Source organism: Bombina bombina, chromosome 6 (genome assembly GCF_027579735.1).
Source record: "Bombina bombina isolate aBomBom1 chromosome 6, aBomBom1.pri, whole genome shotgun sequence".
NCBI classification, from domain to species: Eukaryota; Metazoa; Chordata; class Amphibia; order Anura; family Bombinatoridae; genus Bombina; species Bombina bombina.
The window spans coordinates 878,123,618-878,142,891 of NC_069504.1; the positions used below are offsets into that span (position 1 = coordinate 878,123,618).

Consider the following 19,274-nt stretch of genomic DNA (forward strand, 5'->3'; position numbering starts at 1 on the left):
GCATTTGAAATAGTTTATTTAGCCTGTGGTATCCCCACCCATTCTGAAAGCTTTTGGCCTCAAGGCCAAGCTGTGTTAACACAGCCAGTAGAAGAAATCACACTCCCAGTGGGTTATAGAAGAGATAAGGTAATAACATGTTAATTTTCCATTGTTCTCTCCAAGTATTGCTGATTGTTTTATGGGCCGATATAAGATAAAGAAGCATGTATATGTACACAATGTGATAAAGTAATAAGATCTGATTTATACCTATAAGCTTAAAGGGACATTCCAGTCAAAATTTTAATGCACATAGATGAATTAAATCTTTTAAAAGAAACATATTTCCAATATACATGTATTAGCAAAAATGCTTCTAGAAAAAGTTATCACTGTTTTAGTGCTAACATTTTTCTCTGCACGTGCATGTGAAGCATAGCTAGATATTCTGAGTGCACCAGCATTTTAAGTACTGCAGCCGCTCAGATTGCCATGGGGGCTTGTATCATGTGAGCAATTAACAAATTGAGTCAATACAAGATGGTACATGCACTGTAGGGTCTCTGAGCAAGTGCTTTGTTTAAAATGCTGGTGCACGTTGCATACTTAAATACACTTTTGAAACCTCTATAACTTTTATTAGAAGCATTTTTGATAATACATGTATATTACAAAAATGCTTATATTCAAAACTGTAATGCATCCATGTAGATTGAAAATATGGCTGGAATGTCCCTTTAACCCATTTTATTAGGTTGTGGCTTTAAAACACAAAATCAGCTAATTCATATACACAAATAAACCTTAAAAAGCAAATCTCATACATTTTATACTCTGCAGCTGGTAAAAAAAGTAATTGGAAACACATTAAGGGAAAAACAATTTTATAGTATACTGTACCTTTAATGTTATTAGCTGTGATGACATTTTCCTTTCTAAACCACCAGAGGGAGACACAGAACATGTTGATTTTATTGAGAGCAGCACAAATGAAGAAGATGAGGACACAAAATCAGACTGTGGCCTTCATATGACAGTCACGCCTCAGGTAAGGGGTTGTATGGGTTACCATTATATTCTATCACAGAGAATTAGACACTTGCACTTTGTTTTTACTCCTACAGTTCTGTATTTGGGGAGGGATTAGTCTTTAAGATTATTCTGCAAGATCTAAATCTAATTTTGTTTTACATGAGTTCAAAATGAGGGTCATTTTTATAAACAGTTGAGATTAATTTAAAAAGACATAAAGCCAAAAGTTTTCTTTCATAATTCATATATAGCATGTAATAAAGAAAGTTTCCAATTTACTTCTAGTACCAAATTTACTTCATTCTCATGCTATGCTTTGTTAAAGAGAATACCTAGGTAGCGTGCAGGTGTCTGGAGAGCTGTGGCAGTTTAGCAAAAAATGCTTTTGAGCACTAGATGGCAGCAGTGCAAAAAAAAAAAAACAGCTTGGGACCGGAAAAGGTTTAGATTTTGGAATAGCTTGGCTTTTGGAATTTTTGTATCTGTAAAAGGGGACAGTTTGGAGAGGGAATGGAACAAGGTGTAAACAACGATATCTTTTAGGTAATATTTAGATGTCCTAATACCGGTTATACATGCAACTAAAGGTAGTTTTTATTTTAATTACTTTTGTACACATTAGTACCATCAAAAAGGTAGTACAGTAGTGTAATCAGTCTATATCTCAAGGAGATACTCATCACAGTGTCTAAGCTATAGAACTTTGTTCTTTAACAGTCTTTACAAAAGCTTATTTAGAAGCAGAAACGTCTACAGTGAATACAATGGATTTATAATAAAAAATCATTTGGTCCTGTGAGTGCCCTCCAATCAACTGACTTTTTTTATACATATTACTGCGACGCACCCGGGCAATTAAGCAGTGAAGATGGAAGAAAATGAAATAAATAATAAATAGAATAAAAGAAACAATAATTGTATTATATACAAAAGTGCCTTTCATGTGTCTCACTGTGCAAATAGTATAACATGAGCAGTCACTGGATGAAAACCATAATCTTGGGGGGGTCCCCTTCACTAAATCAGTGCTATTAGTTTATTAACAGATATTTCAGAAAGGAGTTGTTTTCCCATGATTTATGTCCTGTTGTTTTTTGACAAACAAGAATGTTTGTGGTTTTTGTATTTTAGACCATGTTTACTGTAATTATGGATTATCTAACTAGTGTTGTAAGTTTAAATGTTGGGCAGTACATTCTAATTGTATTAACACATGATATATTGTTGTCATGTGTTCATTACTGAAGAATATAATTAGCATGATCCTGACACACAAGGGTTAAATAAGTTTTTAATAAGTTCATAGAGGGTGCACATTATCGCTGACAAAGTGCCTTAATGCAGTACACAAATCGCATAGGATGCTTGTTAATAATGTTGGTCTGTTGGCCATGTTAAATGTTGTTTATATGAATAATGATAAACATTAAGTTCTACACAACATATCCCCGTTATTTTTTTTTATATGAGCCTTAACTTAATTAATGTTTGGACTGTTTATTACTTGGGGATTAAAGGGACAGTTTACTCAAAAAATTTCTCCCCTTTTAATTTGTTCCCAATGATCTACTTTACCTGCTGGAGTGTATTAAATTGTTTACAAGTAGCTCCTTTACCCTTATATTGGCATTTGAAATTGTTAATTTAGCATGTGGTATCCCCACCTATTCTGAAAGTTTGTGGCCGCGCGTACCAGCTATAGATAAGCTTTGTAAACACAGCCAGCAGAAGAAATTACACTCCCAGTGTGATAAAGCAGAGATAAGGTAATAAAATGTTGATTTTCCACTGTTCTCTCAAAGTATTGGTGATTGTTTTAAGGACAGATATAAGATAAAGAAGCAGGATTATGTGCACAATGTGATACAGTAATGAGATCTGATTATATCTACAAGCTCAACCTATTTTATTAGGCTGTGGCTTCAAAACACAAAATCAGAGCTTTAATATACAGAAATAAACCTTAAAAAGCTAATTTTCATACATTTTTTACTCTGCAGTTGGTAAAAAAAGCAATTGTAAACACATTAAGGGAAAAACTATTTTACAGTATACTGTCCCTTTAAGCCAGAGGACAGCCAGTAACCTTCACTGGGATGTATATGTGGCTCCAGAGCAACACTAAGGAGCCGTACAATACTTGTAAGCCTTATATTGGTCCACCACCAGCATTTTTTTTAATTTTTTTTATATCTGCGATTCAGAAAGTGGAACTGAACTTTTTTTTGTTCCGTTATTCTCTCACTCTTAATCTCTCCTAATACTTGGGTTTTGTACCCCTTTAAAGTTTCATACCTAATTTTTTTATTTTATGATTCAGATAGACCATGCAATTTTAAGCAACTTTCTAGTTTACTCCTATTATCAATTTTTCTTTGTTCTCTTGCTATCTTTATTTGAAAAAGCAGGAATGTAAGCTTAGGAGCCGGACCATTTTTGGTCCAGCACCTGGGTAGCGCCTGCTGATTGGTTGGTAAATGCAGCCCTTTACTCTTGCAATTGAAAGAGTTTCCATACTTAAACATAAATTGTCAGTATCGATGCATTTAATAATATGTGACTGGTATAACAGGTTATTGGGAATGCAATGATCTAGATTAAATAAAACTAGTTTGTGAAACTAATATCTCGCTAAAAAAGCAATATATACAATCTCAACCCTTGCAAAACATGTTATGTAAATGTCATTAATTGTAAGATGTTCACGTCTGTTTTAGGGTTAAGTAGTTTTTCTGGATAAAATGGGGAGCGTTTCACAATGAGATGCTGGCGTGGGCGGAGTTATTTACTTAAACCTCATTCATGCATGCAGAATTCATACTTAAGAAGTATATTTCTCTTAGCGTATTCTTCCTTTTAAATTTGTTCTATAAGGTTTGAAGGCCTTTTTGGCACTTGTATCCTTCACAATGGATGATCTATGTGAAATAGATGCAGTTAATTGAATATAATAGAGCTGATCTCACACTGCATGGCTTAGTTTAAGGACAGGAACAAATCATCATGAATTTTACAATTTGAGTTTCAACTATTTTTTTTTTTTTCAAATTGCTAGCCGGTCTAGAATGATTTCACAGTACATATGAGTCTGTGATTGGCTGATGGCTGTCACAAGATAAAGGGGACTGGCAAATTAAAGGGAATTTTGAAATTTGTCAAAAAATCTACTGCTCATTTAAAATTTAGTGTAAGTGCTATTGTATTGTCTCTTTTTGATTATATACTTGTTGATAATGTAATTCTACTGTATTTAATGATTGCATTTCTGAGTAAATGTATGATTCTGTATAGAGCATAGAATTGGTATATCATGTTTTTTTATTTATATTACAATATTTATTTGAACTAATAAAAAATACACCAATTCATTTTAACAGTATTAAAAAAACAAAAAAACAAACTATGAGTGATTATAGAAACATAGAATTTGACGGTAGATAAGAATCACATAGGCCCATCAACTCTACCCATATTACATGTAACTTTTTTCTTAGGACAACCTTATGCATGTGCCAGGCGTTTTTGAATTTCTTTACACTTTTTCTCCTAGATTTAGAGTTTTGGCGGTAAAGACTAACGCCGCTTTTTTCCCAACGCACCGTTAAGACAACGCTAGTATTTAGAGTTGTCTGAAGGGCTGCGTTAGGCTCCAAAAAGGGTGCGTTGAGCCTAATGTACCGCCACTTCAACCCTCAATACCAGCGTTTCTTACGGTAGCAGTAAGCAGCTAAAACGTGCTCGTGCACGATTTCCCCCATAGGAAACAATGGGGCAGTTTGGGATGAAAAAAAAACTAACACCTGCAAAAAAGCAGCGTTCAGCTCCCAACGCAGCCCCATTGTTTCCTATGGGGAAAGACTTTCTAAGTCTGCACCTAACACCCTAACATGAACCCCGAGTCTAAACACCCCTAACCTTACACTTATTAACCCCTAATCTGCCACCCCAACATCGCTGACCCCTGCATATTATTATTAACCCCTAATCTGCCGCTTCGTACACCGCCGCAACCTACATTATACCTATGTACCCCTAATCTGCTGCCCCTAACATCGCCGACCCCTATATTATATTTTCTTTCATGTAATTAGCAAGAGTCCATGAGCTAGTGACGTATGGGATATACATTCCTACCAGGAGGGGCAAAGTTTCCCAAACCTCAAAATGCCTATAAATACACCCCTCACCACACCCACAATTCAGTTTTACAAACTTTGCCTCCGATGGAGGTGGTGAAGTAAGTTTGTGCTAGATTCTACGTTGATATGCGCTCCGCAGCAAGTTGGAGCCCGGTTTTCCTCTCAGCGTGCAGTGAATGTCAGAGGGATGTGAGGAGAGTATTGCCTATTTGAATGCAGTGATCTCCTTCTACGGGGTCTATTTCATAGGTTCTCTGTTATCGGTCGTAGAGATTCATCTCTTACCTCCCTTTTCAGATCGACGATATACTCTTATATATACCATTACCTCTGCTGATTCTCGTTTCAGTACTGGTTTGGCTTTCTACAAACATGTAGATGAGTGTCCTGGGGTAAGTAAATCTTATTTTCTGTGACACTCTAAGCTATGGTTGGGCACTTTGTTTATAAAGTTCTAAATATATGTATTCAAACATTTGCCTTGACTCAGAATGTTCAACTTTCCTTATTTTTCAGACAGTCAGTTTCATATTTGGGATAATGCATTTGATTTAATCATTTTTTCTTACCTTCAAAAAAATTTGACTCTTTTTCCCTGTGGGCTGTTAGGCTCACGGGGGCTGAAAATGCTTCATTTTATTGCGTCATTCTTGGCACGGATTTTTTGGGCGCAAAAATTCTTTTCCGTTTCCGGCGTCATACGTGTCGCCGGAAGTTGCGTCATTTTTTGACGTTATTTTGCGCCAAAAATGTTGGCGTTCCGGATGTGGCGTAATTTTTGGCGCCAAAAGCATTTAGGCGCCTAATAATGTGGGCGTCTTATTTGGCGCTAAAAAATATGGGCGTCGCTTTTGTCTCCACATTATTTAAGTCTCATTTTTCATTGCTTCTGGTTGCTAGAAGCTTGTTCTTTGGCATTTTTTCCCATTCCTGAAACTGTCATTTAAGGAATTTGATCAATTTTGCTTTATATGTTGTTTTTTCTCTTACATATTGCAAGATGTCTCACGTTGCATCTGAGTCAGAAGATACTACAGGAAAATCGCTGTCTAGTGCTGGATCTACCAAAGCTAAGTGTATCTGCTGTAAACTTTTGGTAGCTATTCCTCCAGCTGTTGTTTGTATTGATTGTCATGACAAACTTGTTAATGCAGATAATGTTTCCTTTAGTAAAGTACCATTGCCTGTTGCAGTTCCTTCAACATCTAAGGTGCAGAATGTTCCTGATAACATAAGAGATTTTGTTTCTGAATCCATAAAGAAGGCTATGTCTGTTATTTCTCCTTCTAGTAAACGTAAAAAATCTTTTAAAACTTCTCTCCCTACAGATGAATTTTTAAATGAACATCATCATTCTGATTCTGATGACTCTTCTGGTTCAGAGGATTCTGTCTCAGAGGTTGATGCTGATAAATCTTCATATTTATTTAAAATGGAATTTATTCGTTCTTTACTTAAAGAAGTTCTAATTGCTTTAGAAATAGAGGATTCTGGTCCTCTTGATACTAATTCTAAACGTTTGGATAAGGTATTTAAATCTCCTGTGGTTATTCCAGAAGTTTTTCCTGTTCCTAATACTATTTCTGCAGTAATTTCCAAAGAATGGGATAATTTGGGTAATTCATTTACTCCTTCTAAACGTTTTAAGCAATTATATCCTGTGCCGTCTGACAGATTAGAATTTTGGGACAAAATCCCTAAAGTTGATGGGGCTATTTCTACCCTTGCTAAACGTACTACTATTCCTACGTCAGATGGTACTTCGTTTAAGGATCCTTTAGATAGGAAAATTGAATCCTTTCTAAGAAAAGCTTATCTGTGTTCAGGTAATCTTCTTAGACCTGCTATATCTTTGGCTGATGTTGCTGCAGCTTCAACTTTTTGGTTGGAAACTTTAGCGCAACAAGTAACTCATCATGATTCTCATGATATTATTATTCTTCTTCAGCATGCTAATAATTTTATCTGTGATGCCATCTTTGATATTATCAGAGTTGATGTCAGGTTTATGTCTCTAGCTATTTTAGCTAGAAGAGCTTTATGGCTTAAGACTTGGAATGCTGATATGGCTTCTAAATCAACTCTACTTTCCATTTCTTTCCAGGGTAACAAATTATTTGGTTCTCAGTTGGATTCTATTATTTCAACTGTTACTGGTGGGAAAGGAACTTTTTTACCACAGGATAAAAAATCTAAGGGTAAAAACAGAGCTAATAATCGTTTTCGTTCCTTTCGTTTCAACAAAGAACAAAAGTCTGATCCTTCATCCTCAGGAGCAGTTTCAGTTTGGAAACCATCTCCAATCTGGAATAAATCCAAGCCAGCCAGAAAGGCAAAGCCTGCTTCTAAGTCCACATGAAGGTGCGGCCCTCATTCCAGCTCAGCTGGTAGGGGGCAGGTTACGTTTTTTCAAAGAAATTTGGATCAATTCTGTTCACAATCTTTGGATTCAGAACATTGTTTCAGAAGGGTACAGAATTGGTTTCAAGATGAGACCTCCTGCAAAGAGATTTTTTCTTTCCCGTGTCCCAGTAAATCCAGTAAAAGCTCAAGCATTTCTGAATTGTGTTTCAGATCTAGAGTTGACTGGAGTAATTATGCCAGTTCCAGTTCAGGAACAGGGGATGGGGTTTTATTCAAATCTCTTCATTGTACCAAAGAAGGAGAATTCCTTCAGACCAGTTCTGGATCTAAAAATATTGATGTCAGGTTACCAACGTTCAAGGTGGTAACTGTAAGGACTATCTTGCCTTTTGTTCAGCAAGGGAATTATATGTCCACATTAGATTTACAGGATGCATATCTGCATATTCCGATTCATCCAGATCATTATCGGTTCCTGAGATTCTCTTTTCTGGACAAGCATTACCAGTTTGTGGCTCTGCCGTTTGGCCTAGCTACAGCTCCAAGAATTTTTACAAAGGTTCTCGGTGCCCTTCTGTCTGTAATCAGAGAACAGGGTATTGTGGTATTTCCTTATTTGGACGATATCTTGGTACTTGCTCAGTCTTTACATTTAGCAGAATTTCATACGAATCGACTTGTGTTGTTTCTTCAAGATCATGGTTGGAGGATCAATTTACCAAAAAGTTCATTGATTCCTCAGACAAGGGTAACCTTTCTGGGTTTCCAGATAGATTCAGTGTCCATGACTCTGTCTTTAACAGACAAGAGACGTCTAAAACTGATTGCAGCTTGTCGAAACCTTCAGTCACAATCATTCCCTTCGGTAGCCTTATGCATGGAAATTCTAGGTCTTATGACTGCTGCATCGGACGCGATCCCCTTTGCTCGTTTTCACATGCGACCTCTTCAGCTTTGTATGCTGAATCAATGGTGCAAGGATTACACAAAGATATCTCAATTAATATCTTTAAAACCGATTGTTCGACACTCTCTAACGTGGTGGACAGATCACCATCGTTTAATTCAGGGGGCTTCTTTTGTGCTTCCGACCTGGACTGTAATTTCAATAGATGCAAGTCTCACAGGTTGGGGAGCTGTGTGGGGATCTCTGACGGCACAAGGAGTTTGGGAATCTCAGGAGGTGAGATTACCGATCAATATTTTGGAACTCCGTGCAATTTTCAGAGCTCTTCAGTTTTGGCCTCTTCTGAAGAGAGAATCGTTCATTTGTTTTCAGACAGACAATGTCACAACTGTGGCATACATCAATCATCAAGGAGGAACTCACAGTCCTCTGGCTATGAAAGAAGTATCTCGAATTTTGGTTTGGGCGGAATCCAGCTCCTGTCTAATCTCTGCGGTTCATATCCCAGGTGTAGACAATTGGGAAGCGGATTATCTCATTCGCCAAACGTTGCATCCGGGCGAATGGTCTCTTCACCCAGAGGTATTTCTTCAGATCGTTCAAATGTGGGAACTTCCAGAAATAGATTTGATGGCGTCCCATCTAAACAAGAAACTTCCCAGGTATCTGTCCAGATCCCGGGATCCTCAGGCGGAGGCAGTGGATGCATTATCACTTCCTTGGAAGTATCATCCTGCCTATATCTTTCCGCCTCTAGTTCTTCTTCCAAGAGTAATTTCCAAGATTCTGAAGGAATGCTCGTTTGTTCTGCTGGTAGCTCCGGCATGGCCTCACAGGTTTTGGTATGCGGATCTTGTCCGGATGGCCTCTTGCCAACCGTGGACTCTTCCGTTAAGACCAGACCTTCTGTCACAAGGTCCTTTTTTCCATCAGGATCTGAAATCCTTAAATTTAAAGGTATGGAGATTGAACGCTTGATTCTTCGTCAAAGAGGTTTCTCTGACTCTGTGATTAATACTATGTTACAGGCTCGTAAATCTGTATCTAGAGAGATATATTATAGAGTCTGGAAGACTTATATTTCTTGGTGTATTTCTCATCATTTTTCTTGGCATTCTTTTAGAATTCCGAGAATTTTACAGTTTCTTCAGGATGGTTTAGATAAAGGTTTGTCCGCAAGTTCCTTGAAAGGACAAATCTCTGCTCTTTCTGTTCTTTTTCATAGAAAGATTGCTATTCTTCCTGATATTCATTGTTTTGTACAAGCTTTGGCTCGTATAAAACCTGTCATTAAGTCAATTTCTCCTCCTTGGAGTTTGAATTTGGTTCTGGGGGCTCTTCAAGCTCCTCCGTTTGAACCTATGCATTCATTGGACATTAAATTACTTTCTTGGAAAGTTTTGTTCCTTTTGGCCATCTCTTCGGCCAGAAGAGTTTCTGAATTATCTGCTCTTTCTTGTGAGTCTCCTTTTCTGTTTTTTCATCAGGATAAGGCGGTGTTGCGAACTTCTTTTGAATTTTTACCTAAAGTTGTGAATTCCAACAACATTAGTAGAGAAATTGTGGTTCCTTCATTATGTCCTAATCCTAAGAATTCTAAGGAGAAATTGTTGCATTCTTTGGATGTTGTTAGAGCTTTGAAATATTATGTTGAAGCTACTAAATCTTTCCGAAAGACTTCTAGTCTATTTGTTATCTTTTCCGGTTCTAGAAAAGGCCAGAAAGCTTCTGCCATTTCTTTGGCATCTTGGTTGAAATCTTTAATTCATCTTGCCTATGTTGAGTCGGGTAAAACTCCGCCTCAGAGAATTACAGCTCATTCTACTAGGTCAGTTTCTACTTCCTGGGCGTTTAGGAATGAAGCTTCGGTTGATCAGATTTGCAAAGCAGCAACTTGGTCCTCTTTGCATACTTTTACTAAATTCTACCATTTTTATGTATTTTCTTCTTCTGAAGCAGTTTTTGGTAGAAAAGTACTTCAGGCAGCGGTTTCAGTTTGAATCTTCTGCTTCTGTTTTTCGTTAAACTTTATTTTGGGTGTGGATTATTTTCAGCAGGAATTGGCTGTCTTTATTTTATCCCTCCCTCTCTAGTGACTCTTGTGTGGAAAGATCCACATCTTGGGTAATCATTATCCCATACGTCACTAGCTCATGGACTCTTGCTAATTACATGAAAGAAAACATAATTTATGTAAGAACTTACCTGATAAATTCATTTCTTTCATATTAGCAAGAGTCCATGAGGCCCGCCCTTTTTTTGTGGTGGTTATGATTTTGTATAAAGCACAATTATTCCAATTCCTTATTTTATATGCTTTCGCACTTTTTTATCACCCCACTTCTTGGCTATTCGTTAAACTGAATTGTGGGTGTGGTGAGGGGTGTATTTATAGGCATTTTGAGGTTTGGGAAACTTTGCCCCTCCTGGTAGGAATGTATATCCCATACGTCACTAGCTCATGGACTCTTGCTAATATGAAAGAAATGAATTTATCAGGTAAGTTCTTACATAAATTATGTTTATTAACCCCTAATCTGCCCCCCCAACGTCGCCGCTACCTTACCTACACTTATTAACCCCAAATCTGCCGACCGGACCTCGCCGCTACTCTAATAAAGTTATTAACCCCTAAACCGCCGCACTCCCGCCTCTCAAACCCTATAATAAATAGTATTAACCCCTAATCTGCCCTCCCTAACATCGCCGCCACCTAACTTCGAGTATTAACCCCTAATCTGCCGACCGGACCTCGCCGCAACTCTAATAAATGTATTAACCCCTAAAACTAAGTCTAACCCTAACACCCCCCAGAGTTGAAAATAATTTTAATCTAACAAAATAAATGCACTCTTATTAACTAAAGTATTCCTATTTAAAACTAAATACTTACCTGTAAAATAAACCCTAATATAGCTACAATATAACAAATAATTATATTGTAGCTATTTTAGGATTTATATTTATTTTACAGGCAACTTTGTATTTATTTTAACTAGGTACAATAGCTATTAAATAGTTATTAACTATTTAATAGCTACCTAGTTAAAATAATTACAAAATTACCTGTAAAATAAATCCTAACCTCAGTTACAATTAAACCTAACACTACACTATCAATAAATTAATCAAATAAATTACCTACAATTACAAACAATTAAATAAACTAAACTAAATTACAAAAAAAACAAAACACTAAATTACAGAAAATAAAAAAAGATTACAAGAATATTAGGCTAATTACACCTACTCTAAGCCCCCTAATAAAATAAAAAAGCCCCCCAAAATAATAAAGGTCCCTACCCTAAAAAAGTAACCAGCTCTTTTACCAGCCCTTAAAAGGGCTTTTCTCTTGTTAAGTGTATCCAGTCCACGGATCATCCATTACTTGTGGGATATTCTCCTTCCCAACATTAAGTTGCAAGAGGATCACCCACAGCAGAGCTGCTATATAGCTCCTCCCCTCACTGTCATATCCAGTCATTCTCTTGCAACTCTCAACTAAGATGGAGGTCGTAAGAGGACTGTGGTGTTTTATACTTAGTTTATTTCTTCAATCAAAAGTTTATTTTTAAATGGTACCGGAGTGTACTGTTTCTCTCAGGCAGTATTTAGAAGAAGAATCTGCCTGCGTTTTCTATGATCTTAGCAGAAGTAACTAAGATCCTTTGCTGTTCTCACATATTCTGAGGAGTGAGGTAACTTCAGAGGGGGGGAATAGCGTGCAGGTTTTCCTGCAATAAGGTATGTGCAGTTAATATTTTTCTAGGGATGGAATTTTCTAGAAAATGCTGCTGATACCGAAGTAATGTAAGTAAAGCCTTAAATGCAGTGATAGCGACTGGTATCAGGCTTATTAATAGAGATACATACTCTTATAAAAGTCTATTTTAAAACGTTTGCTGGCATGTTTAATCGTTTTTTACATATGTTTGGTGATAAAACTTATTGGGGCCTAGTTTTTTCCACATGGCTGGCTTGAATTTTGCCTAGAAACAGTTCCCTGAGGCTTCCCACTGTTGTAATATGAGTGGGAGGGGCCTATTTTGGCTTTTTTTTGCACAGCAAAAATTACAGACACAGACATCCACCTTCTTCCTGCATGATCCAGGACTTCTCTGAAGGGCTCAAAAGGCTTCAACAGTCGTATTGAGGGAGGTAAAAAGCCACAGTAGAGCTGTGGCAGTTGTTGTGACTGTTTAAAAAACGTTTTTGTCATTTGTTATTCCGTTTTTGGTATTAAGGGGTTAATCATCCATTTGCAAGTGGGTGCAATGCTCTGCTAACTTATTACATACACTGTAAAAATTTTGTTAGTGTAACTGCATTTTTTCACTGTTATTTCAAAATTTGGGAAAATTTGTGTTTCTTAAAGGCGCAGTAACGTTTTTTATATTGCTTGTAAACTTGTTTTAAAGTGTTTTCCAAGCTTGCTAGTCTCATTGCTAGTCTGTTTAAACATGTCTGACACAGAGGAACCTACTTGTTCATTATGTTTGAAAGCCATGGTGGAGCCCCATAGGAGAATGTGTACTAAATGTATTGATTTCACCTTAAACAGTAAAGATCAGTCTTTATCTATAAAAGAATTATCACCAGAGGGTTCTGTCGAGGGGGAAGTTATGCCGACTAACTCTCCCCACGTGTCAGACCCTTCGCCTCCTGCTCAGGGGACGCACGCTAATATGGCGCCAATTACATCAGGGACGCCCATAGCGATTACCTTGCAGGACATGGCTGTAATCATGAATAATACCCTGTCAGAGGTATTATCTAGATTGCCTGAATTAAGAGGCAAGCGCGATAGCTCTGGGGTTAGGAGAGTTACAGAGCGCGCAAATGCTGTTAGAGCCATGTCTGATACTGCGTCACAGTATGCAGAACATGAGGACGGAGAGCTTCAGTCTGTGGGTGACATCTCTGACTCGGGAAAACCTGATTCAGAGATTTCTAATTTTAAATTTAAGCTTGAGAACCTCCGTGTATTGCTTGGGGAGGTATTAGCTGCTCTGAATGACTGTAACACAGTTGCAATTCCAGAGAAATTGTGTAGGCTGGATAGATACTATGCGGTGCCGGTGTGTACTGACGTTTTTCCTATACCTAAAAGGCTTACAGAAATTATTAGCAAGGAGTGGGATAGACCCGGTGTGCCCTTTTCCCCACCTCCTATATTTAGAAAAATGTTTCCAATAGACGCCACTACACGGGACTTATGGCAGACGGTCCCTAAGGTGGAGGGAGCAGTTTCTACTTTAGCAAAGCGTACCACTATCCCGGTTGAGGACAGTTGTGCTTTTTCAGATCCAATGGATAAAAAATTGGAGGGTTACCTTAAGAAAATGTTTATTCAACAAGGTTTTATTTTACAGCCCTTTGCATGCATTGCGCCTGTCACTGCTGCGGCGGCATTCTGGTTTGAGGCCCTGGAAGAGGCCATCCAGACAGCTCCATTGAATGAAATTATTGACAAGCTTAGAACGCTTAAGCTAGCTAACTCATTTGTTTCTGATGCCATTGTTCATTTGACTAAACTAACGGCTAAGAATTCCGGATTCGCCATCCAAGCGCGTAGGGCGCTATGGCTTAAATCCTGGTCAGCTGACGTGACTTCGAAGTCTAAATTACTCAACATTCCTTTCAAGGGGCAGACCTTATTCGGGCCTGGCTTGAAGGAAATTATTGCTGACATTACTGGAGGCAAGGGTCATACCCTTCCTCAGGACACGGCCAAATCAAAGGCCAAACAGTCTAATTTTCATGCCTTTCGAAATTTCAAGGCAGGAGCAGCATCAACTTCCTCCGCTTCAAAACAAGAGGGAACTGTTGCTCATTTCAGACAGGCCTGGAAACCTAACCAGTCCTGGAACAAGGGCAAGCAGGCCAGAAAGCCTGCTGCTGCCCCCAAGACAGCATGAAGGAACGGCCCCATATCCGGAAACGGATCTATTGGGGGGCAGACTTTCTCTCTTCGCCCAGGCGTGGGCAAGAGATGTTCAGGATCCCTGGGCGTTGGAGATCATATCTCAGGGATATCTTCTGGACTTCAAAGCTTCTCCTCCACAAGGGAGATTTCATCTTTCAAGGTTATCAGCAAACCAGATAAAGAAAGAGGCATTCCTAAGCTGTGTGCAAGACCTCCTAGTAATGGGAGTGATCCATCCAGTTCCGCGGACGGAACAAGGACAGGGATTTTATTCAAATCTGTTTGTGGTTCCCAAGAAAGAGGGAACCTTCAGACCAATCTTGGATCTAAAGATCTTAAACAAATTCCTCAGAGTTCCATCATTCAAAATGGATACTATTCGGACCATCCTACCCATGATCCAAGAGGGTCAGTACATGACCACAGTGGACTTAAAGGATGCCTACCTTCACATACCGATTCACAAAGATCATCATCGGTTCCTAAGGTTTGCCTTTCTAGACAGGCATTACCAATTTGTAGCTCTACCCTTCGGGTTAGCTACTGCCCCGAGAATTTTTACAAAGGTTCTGGGCTCACTTCTGGCGGTTCTAAGACCGCGAGGCATAGCGGTGGCTCCATATCTAGACGACATCCTGATACAGGCGTCAAGCTTTCAAATGGCCAAGTCTCATACAGAGATAGTTCTGGCATTTCTGAGGTCGCATGGGTGGAAAGTGAACGTGGAAAAGAGTTCTCTATCACCACTCACAAGAGTCTCCTTCCTAGGGACTCTTATAGATTCTGTAGAGATGAAAATTTACCTGACGGAGTCCAGGTTATCAAAACTTCTAAATGCTTGCCGTGTCCTTCATTCCATTCCACGCCCGTCAGTGGCTCAGTGCATGGAAGTAATCGGCTTAATGGTAGCGACAATGGACATAGTGCCATTTGCGCGCCTGCATCTCAGACCGCTGCAATTATGCATGCTAGTCAGTGGAATGGGGATTACTCAGATTTGTCCCCTCTACTAAATCTGGATCAAGAGACCAGAGATTCTCTTCTCTGGTGGCTTTCTCGGGTCCATCTGTCCAAGGGTATGACCTTTCGCAGGCCAGATTGGACGATTGTAACAATAGATGCCAGCCTTCTAGGTTGGGGCGCAGTCTGGAACTCCCTGAAGGCTCAGGGATCGTGCACTCAGGAGGAGAAACTCCTCCCAATAAATATTCTGGAGTTAAGAGCAATATTTTATGCTCTTCTAGCTTGGCCTCAGTTAGCAACACTGAGGTTCATCAGATTTCAGTCGGACAACATCACGACTGTTGCTTACATCAACCATCAAGGGGGAACCAGGAGTTCCCTAGCGATGTTAGAAGTCTCAAAGATAATTCGCTGGGCAGAGTCTCACTCTTGCCACCTGTCAGCGATCCACATCCCAGGCGTAGAGAACTGGGTGGCGGATTTTCTAAGTCGTCAGACTTTTCATCCGGGGGAGTGGGAACTCCATCCGGAGGTGTTTGCTCAACTGGTCCATCGTTGGGGCAAACCAGAACTGGATTTCATGGCGTCTCGCCAGAACGCCAAGCTTCCTTGTTACGGATCCAGGTCCAGGGACCCGGGAGCAACACTGATAGATGCTCTAGCAGCTCCTTGGTTCTTCAACCTGGCCTATGTGTTTCCACCGTTTCCTCTGCTCCCTTGACTGATTGCCAAAATCAAACAGGAGAGAGCATCTGTGATTCTGATAGCGCCTGCGTGGCCACGCAGGACCTGGTATGCAGACCTAGTGGACATGTCATCTCTTCCACCATGGACTCTGCCTCTGAGGCAGGACCTTCTAATACAAGGTCCTTTCAATCATCCAAATCTAATTTCTCTGAGACTGACTGCATGGAGATTGAACGCTTGATTCTATCAAGGCGTGGCTTCTCCGAGTCAGTCATTGATACCTTAATACAGGCTCGGAAGCCTGTCACCAGGAAAATCTACTATAAGATATGGCGTAAATACCTTTATTGGTCTGAATCCAAGAGTTACTCATGGAGTAAGGTTAGGATTCCTAGGATATTGTCCTTTCTCCAAGAGGGTTTGGACAAAGGCTTATCAGCTAGTTCTTTAAAAGGACAGATCTCTGCTCTGTCTATTCTTTTGCACAAGCGTCTGGCAGAAGTTCCAGACGTCCAGGCATTTTGTCAGGCTTTGGCTAGGATTAAGCCTGTGTTTAAAACTGTTGCTCCTCCGTGGAGCTTAAACTTGGTTCTTAAAGTTCTTCAGGGTGTTCCGTTTGAACCCCTTCATTCCATTGATATTAAGCTTTTATCTTGGAAAGTTCTGTTTTTGATGGCTATTTCCTCGGCTCGAAGAGTCTCTGAGTTATCTGCCTTACATTGTGATTCTCCTTATCTGATTTTTCATTCAGACAAGGTAGTTCTGCGTACCAAACCTGGGTTTTTACCTAAGGTGGTTTCTAACAGGAATATCAATCAAGAGATTGTTGTTCCAGCATTGTGTCCTAATCCTTCTTCAAAGAAGGAACGTCTTTTACATAATCTGGACGTAGTCCGTGCCTTGAAGTTCTACTTACAGGCTACTAAAGATTTTCGTCAAACATCTGCTCTGTTTGTCGTTTACTCTGGACAGAGGAGAGGTCAAAAAGCTTCGGCAACCTCTCTCTCCTTTTGGCTTCGGAGCATAATACGCTTAGCCTATGAGACTGCTGGACAGCAGCCCCCTGAAAGGATTACAGCTCATTCTACTAGAGCTGTGGCTTCCACCTGGGCCTGTAAAAATGAGGCCTCTGTTGAACAGATTTGCAAGGCTGCGACTTGGTCTTCGCTTCACACCTTTTCAAAATTTTACAAATTTGACACTTTTGCTTCTTCGGAGGCTGTTTTTGGGAGAAAGGTTCTACAGGCAGTGGTTCCTTCCGTTTAAGTTCCTGCCTTGTCCCTCCCATCATCCGTGTACTTTAGCTTTGGTATTGGTATCCCACAAGTAATGGATGATCCGTGGACTGGACACTACAAGAGAAATAAATTTATCAGGTAAGCATAAATTATGTTTTTGCGGGGCATGCCCCTAAGTAATCAGCTCTTTTGCCTGTTAAAAAAAAATACAACCCCACCCCCCAACATTAAAACCCACCACCCACATACCCCTACTCTAACCCAAACCCCCCTGAAATAAACCTAACACTACCCCCCTGAAGATCTCCCTACCTTGAGTCGTTTTCACCCAGCCGGGCACCGATGGACCAAAAGAGGACATCCGGAGCGGCAGAAGTCATCATCCTATCCGGGCAGAAGAGGACACCCAGACCGGCAGACATCTTCATCCAAGCGGCATCTTCTATCTTCATCCATCTGGAGCGGAGCCGAGCCATCTTCTTCCAGCCGACGCGGATCCATCCTCTTCAACCGACGCCTACTCGCCGAATGAAGGTTCCTTTAAATGACGTCATCCAAGATGGCGTCCCTCGAATTACGATTGGCTGATGGGATTCTATCAGCCAATCGGAATTAAGGTAGGAAAAATCTGTTTGGCTGATCCAATCAGCCAATCAGATTGAGCTCGCATTCTATTGGCTGTTCCGATCAGCCAATAGAATGCGAGCTCAATCTGATTGTCTGATTGGATCAGCCAATCGGATTGAACTTGAATCTGATTGGCTGATTTAATCAGCCAATCAGATTTTTCCTACCTTAATTTCCGATTGGCTGATAGAATCCTATCAGCCAATCGGAATTCGAGGGACGCCATCTTGGGTGACGTCATTTAAAGGAACCTTCATTCGGCGAGTAGGCGTCGGTTGAAGAGGATGGATCTGCGTCGGCTGGAAGAAGATGGCTCCGCTCCAGATGGATGAAGATAGAAGATGCCGCTTGGATGAAGATGTCTGCCGGTCCGGATGTCATCTTCTGCCCGGATAGGATGACTTCTGCCACTCCGGATGTCCTCTTTTGGTCCATCGGTGCCCGGCTGGGTGAACACGACTCAAGGTAGGGAGATCTTCAGGGGGGTAGTGTTAAGTTTATTTAAGGGGGGTTTGGGTTAGAGTAGGGGTATGTGGGAGGTGGGTTTTAATGTTGGGGGGTGGGGTTGTATTTTTTTTACAGGCAAAAGAGCTGATTACTTAGGGGCATGCCCCGCAAAAAGCCCTTTTAAGGGCTGGTAAAAGAGCTGGTTTCCTTTTAATTTAGAATAGGGTAGGGACCTTTATTATTTTGGAGGGCTTTTTTATTTTATTAGGGGGCTTAGAGTAGGTGTAATTAGCCTAATATTCTTGTAATCTTTTTTTATTTTCTGTAATTTAGTGTTTTGTTTTTTTTGTAATTTAGTTTATTTAATTGTATGTAATTGTAGTTAATTGATTTAATTTATTTATTGATAGTGTAGTGTAAGGTTTAATTGTAACTTAGGTTAGGATTTATTTTACAGGTAATTTTGTAATTATTTTAACTAGGTAGCTATTAAATAGTTAATAACTATTTAATAGCTATTGTACCTAGTTAAAATAAATACAAAGTTGCCTGTAAAATAAATATAAATCCTAAAATAGCTACAATATAATTATGTGTTATATTGTAGCTATATTAGGGTTTATTTTACAGGTAAGTATTTAGTTTTGAATAGGAATACTTTAGTTAATAAGAGTTCATTTATTTTGTTAGATTAAAATTATATTTAATTTAGGGGGGTGTTAGGGTTAGACTTAGCTTTAGGGGTTAATACATTTATTAGAGCAGCGGCGAGTTCCGGTCGGCAGATTAGGGGTTAATAAGTGTAGTTAGGTAGCGGCGACGTGGGGGGGGGTAGATTAGGGGTTAATAAATATTATGTAGGTGTCGGCGATGTTAGGGGCAGCAGATTAGGGGTTCATAGGGATAATGTAGGTGGCGGCGGTGGTGTGCGGTCGGCAGATTAGGGGTTAAAAATATTTATT

At 39.6% G+C, this 19,274-nt stretch overlaps 1 protein-coding gene across 1 annotated transcript in view; it reads left to right on the top strand.

Moving 5' to 3' along the window:
• Positions 1 to 19,274, top strand: part of LRCH4 (leucine rich repeats and calponin homology domain containing 4) — a 260,683-nt gene that overhangs the window by 173,663 nt on the left and 67,746 nt on the right. The window contains exon 9 of the mRNA XM_053718358.1: positions 930 to 1,030. Coding sequence (XP_053574333.1) covers positions 930 to 1,030 — 101 coding nt within the window. The remainder of the gene's footprint in view (positions 1 to 929; positions 1,031 to 19,274) is intronic.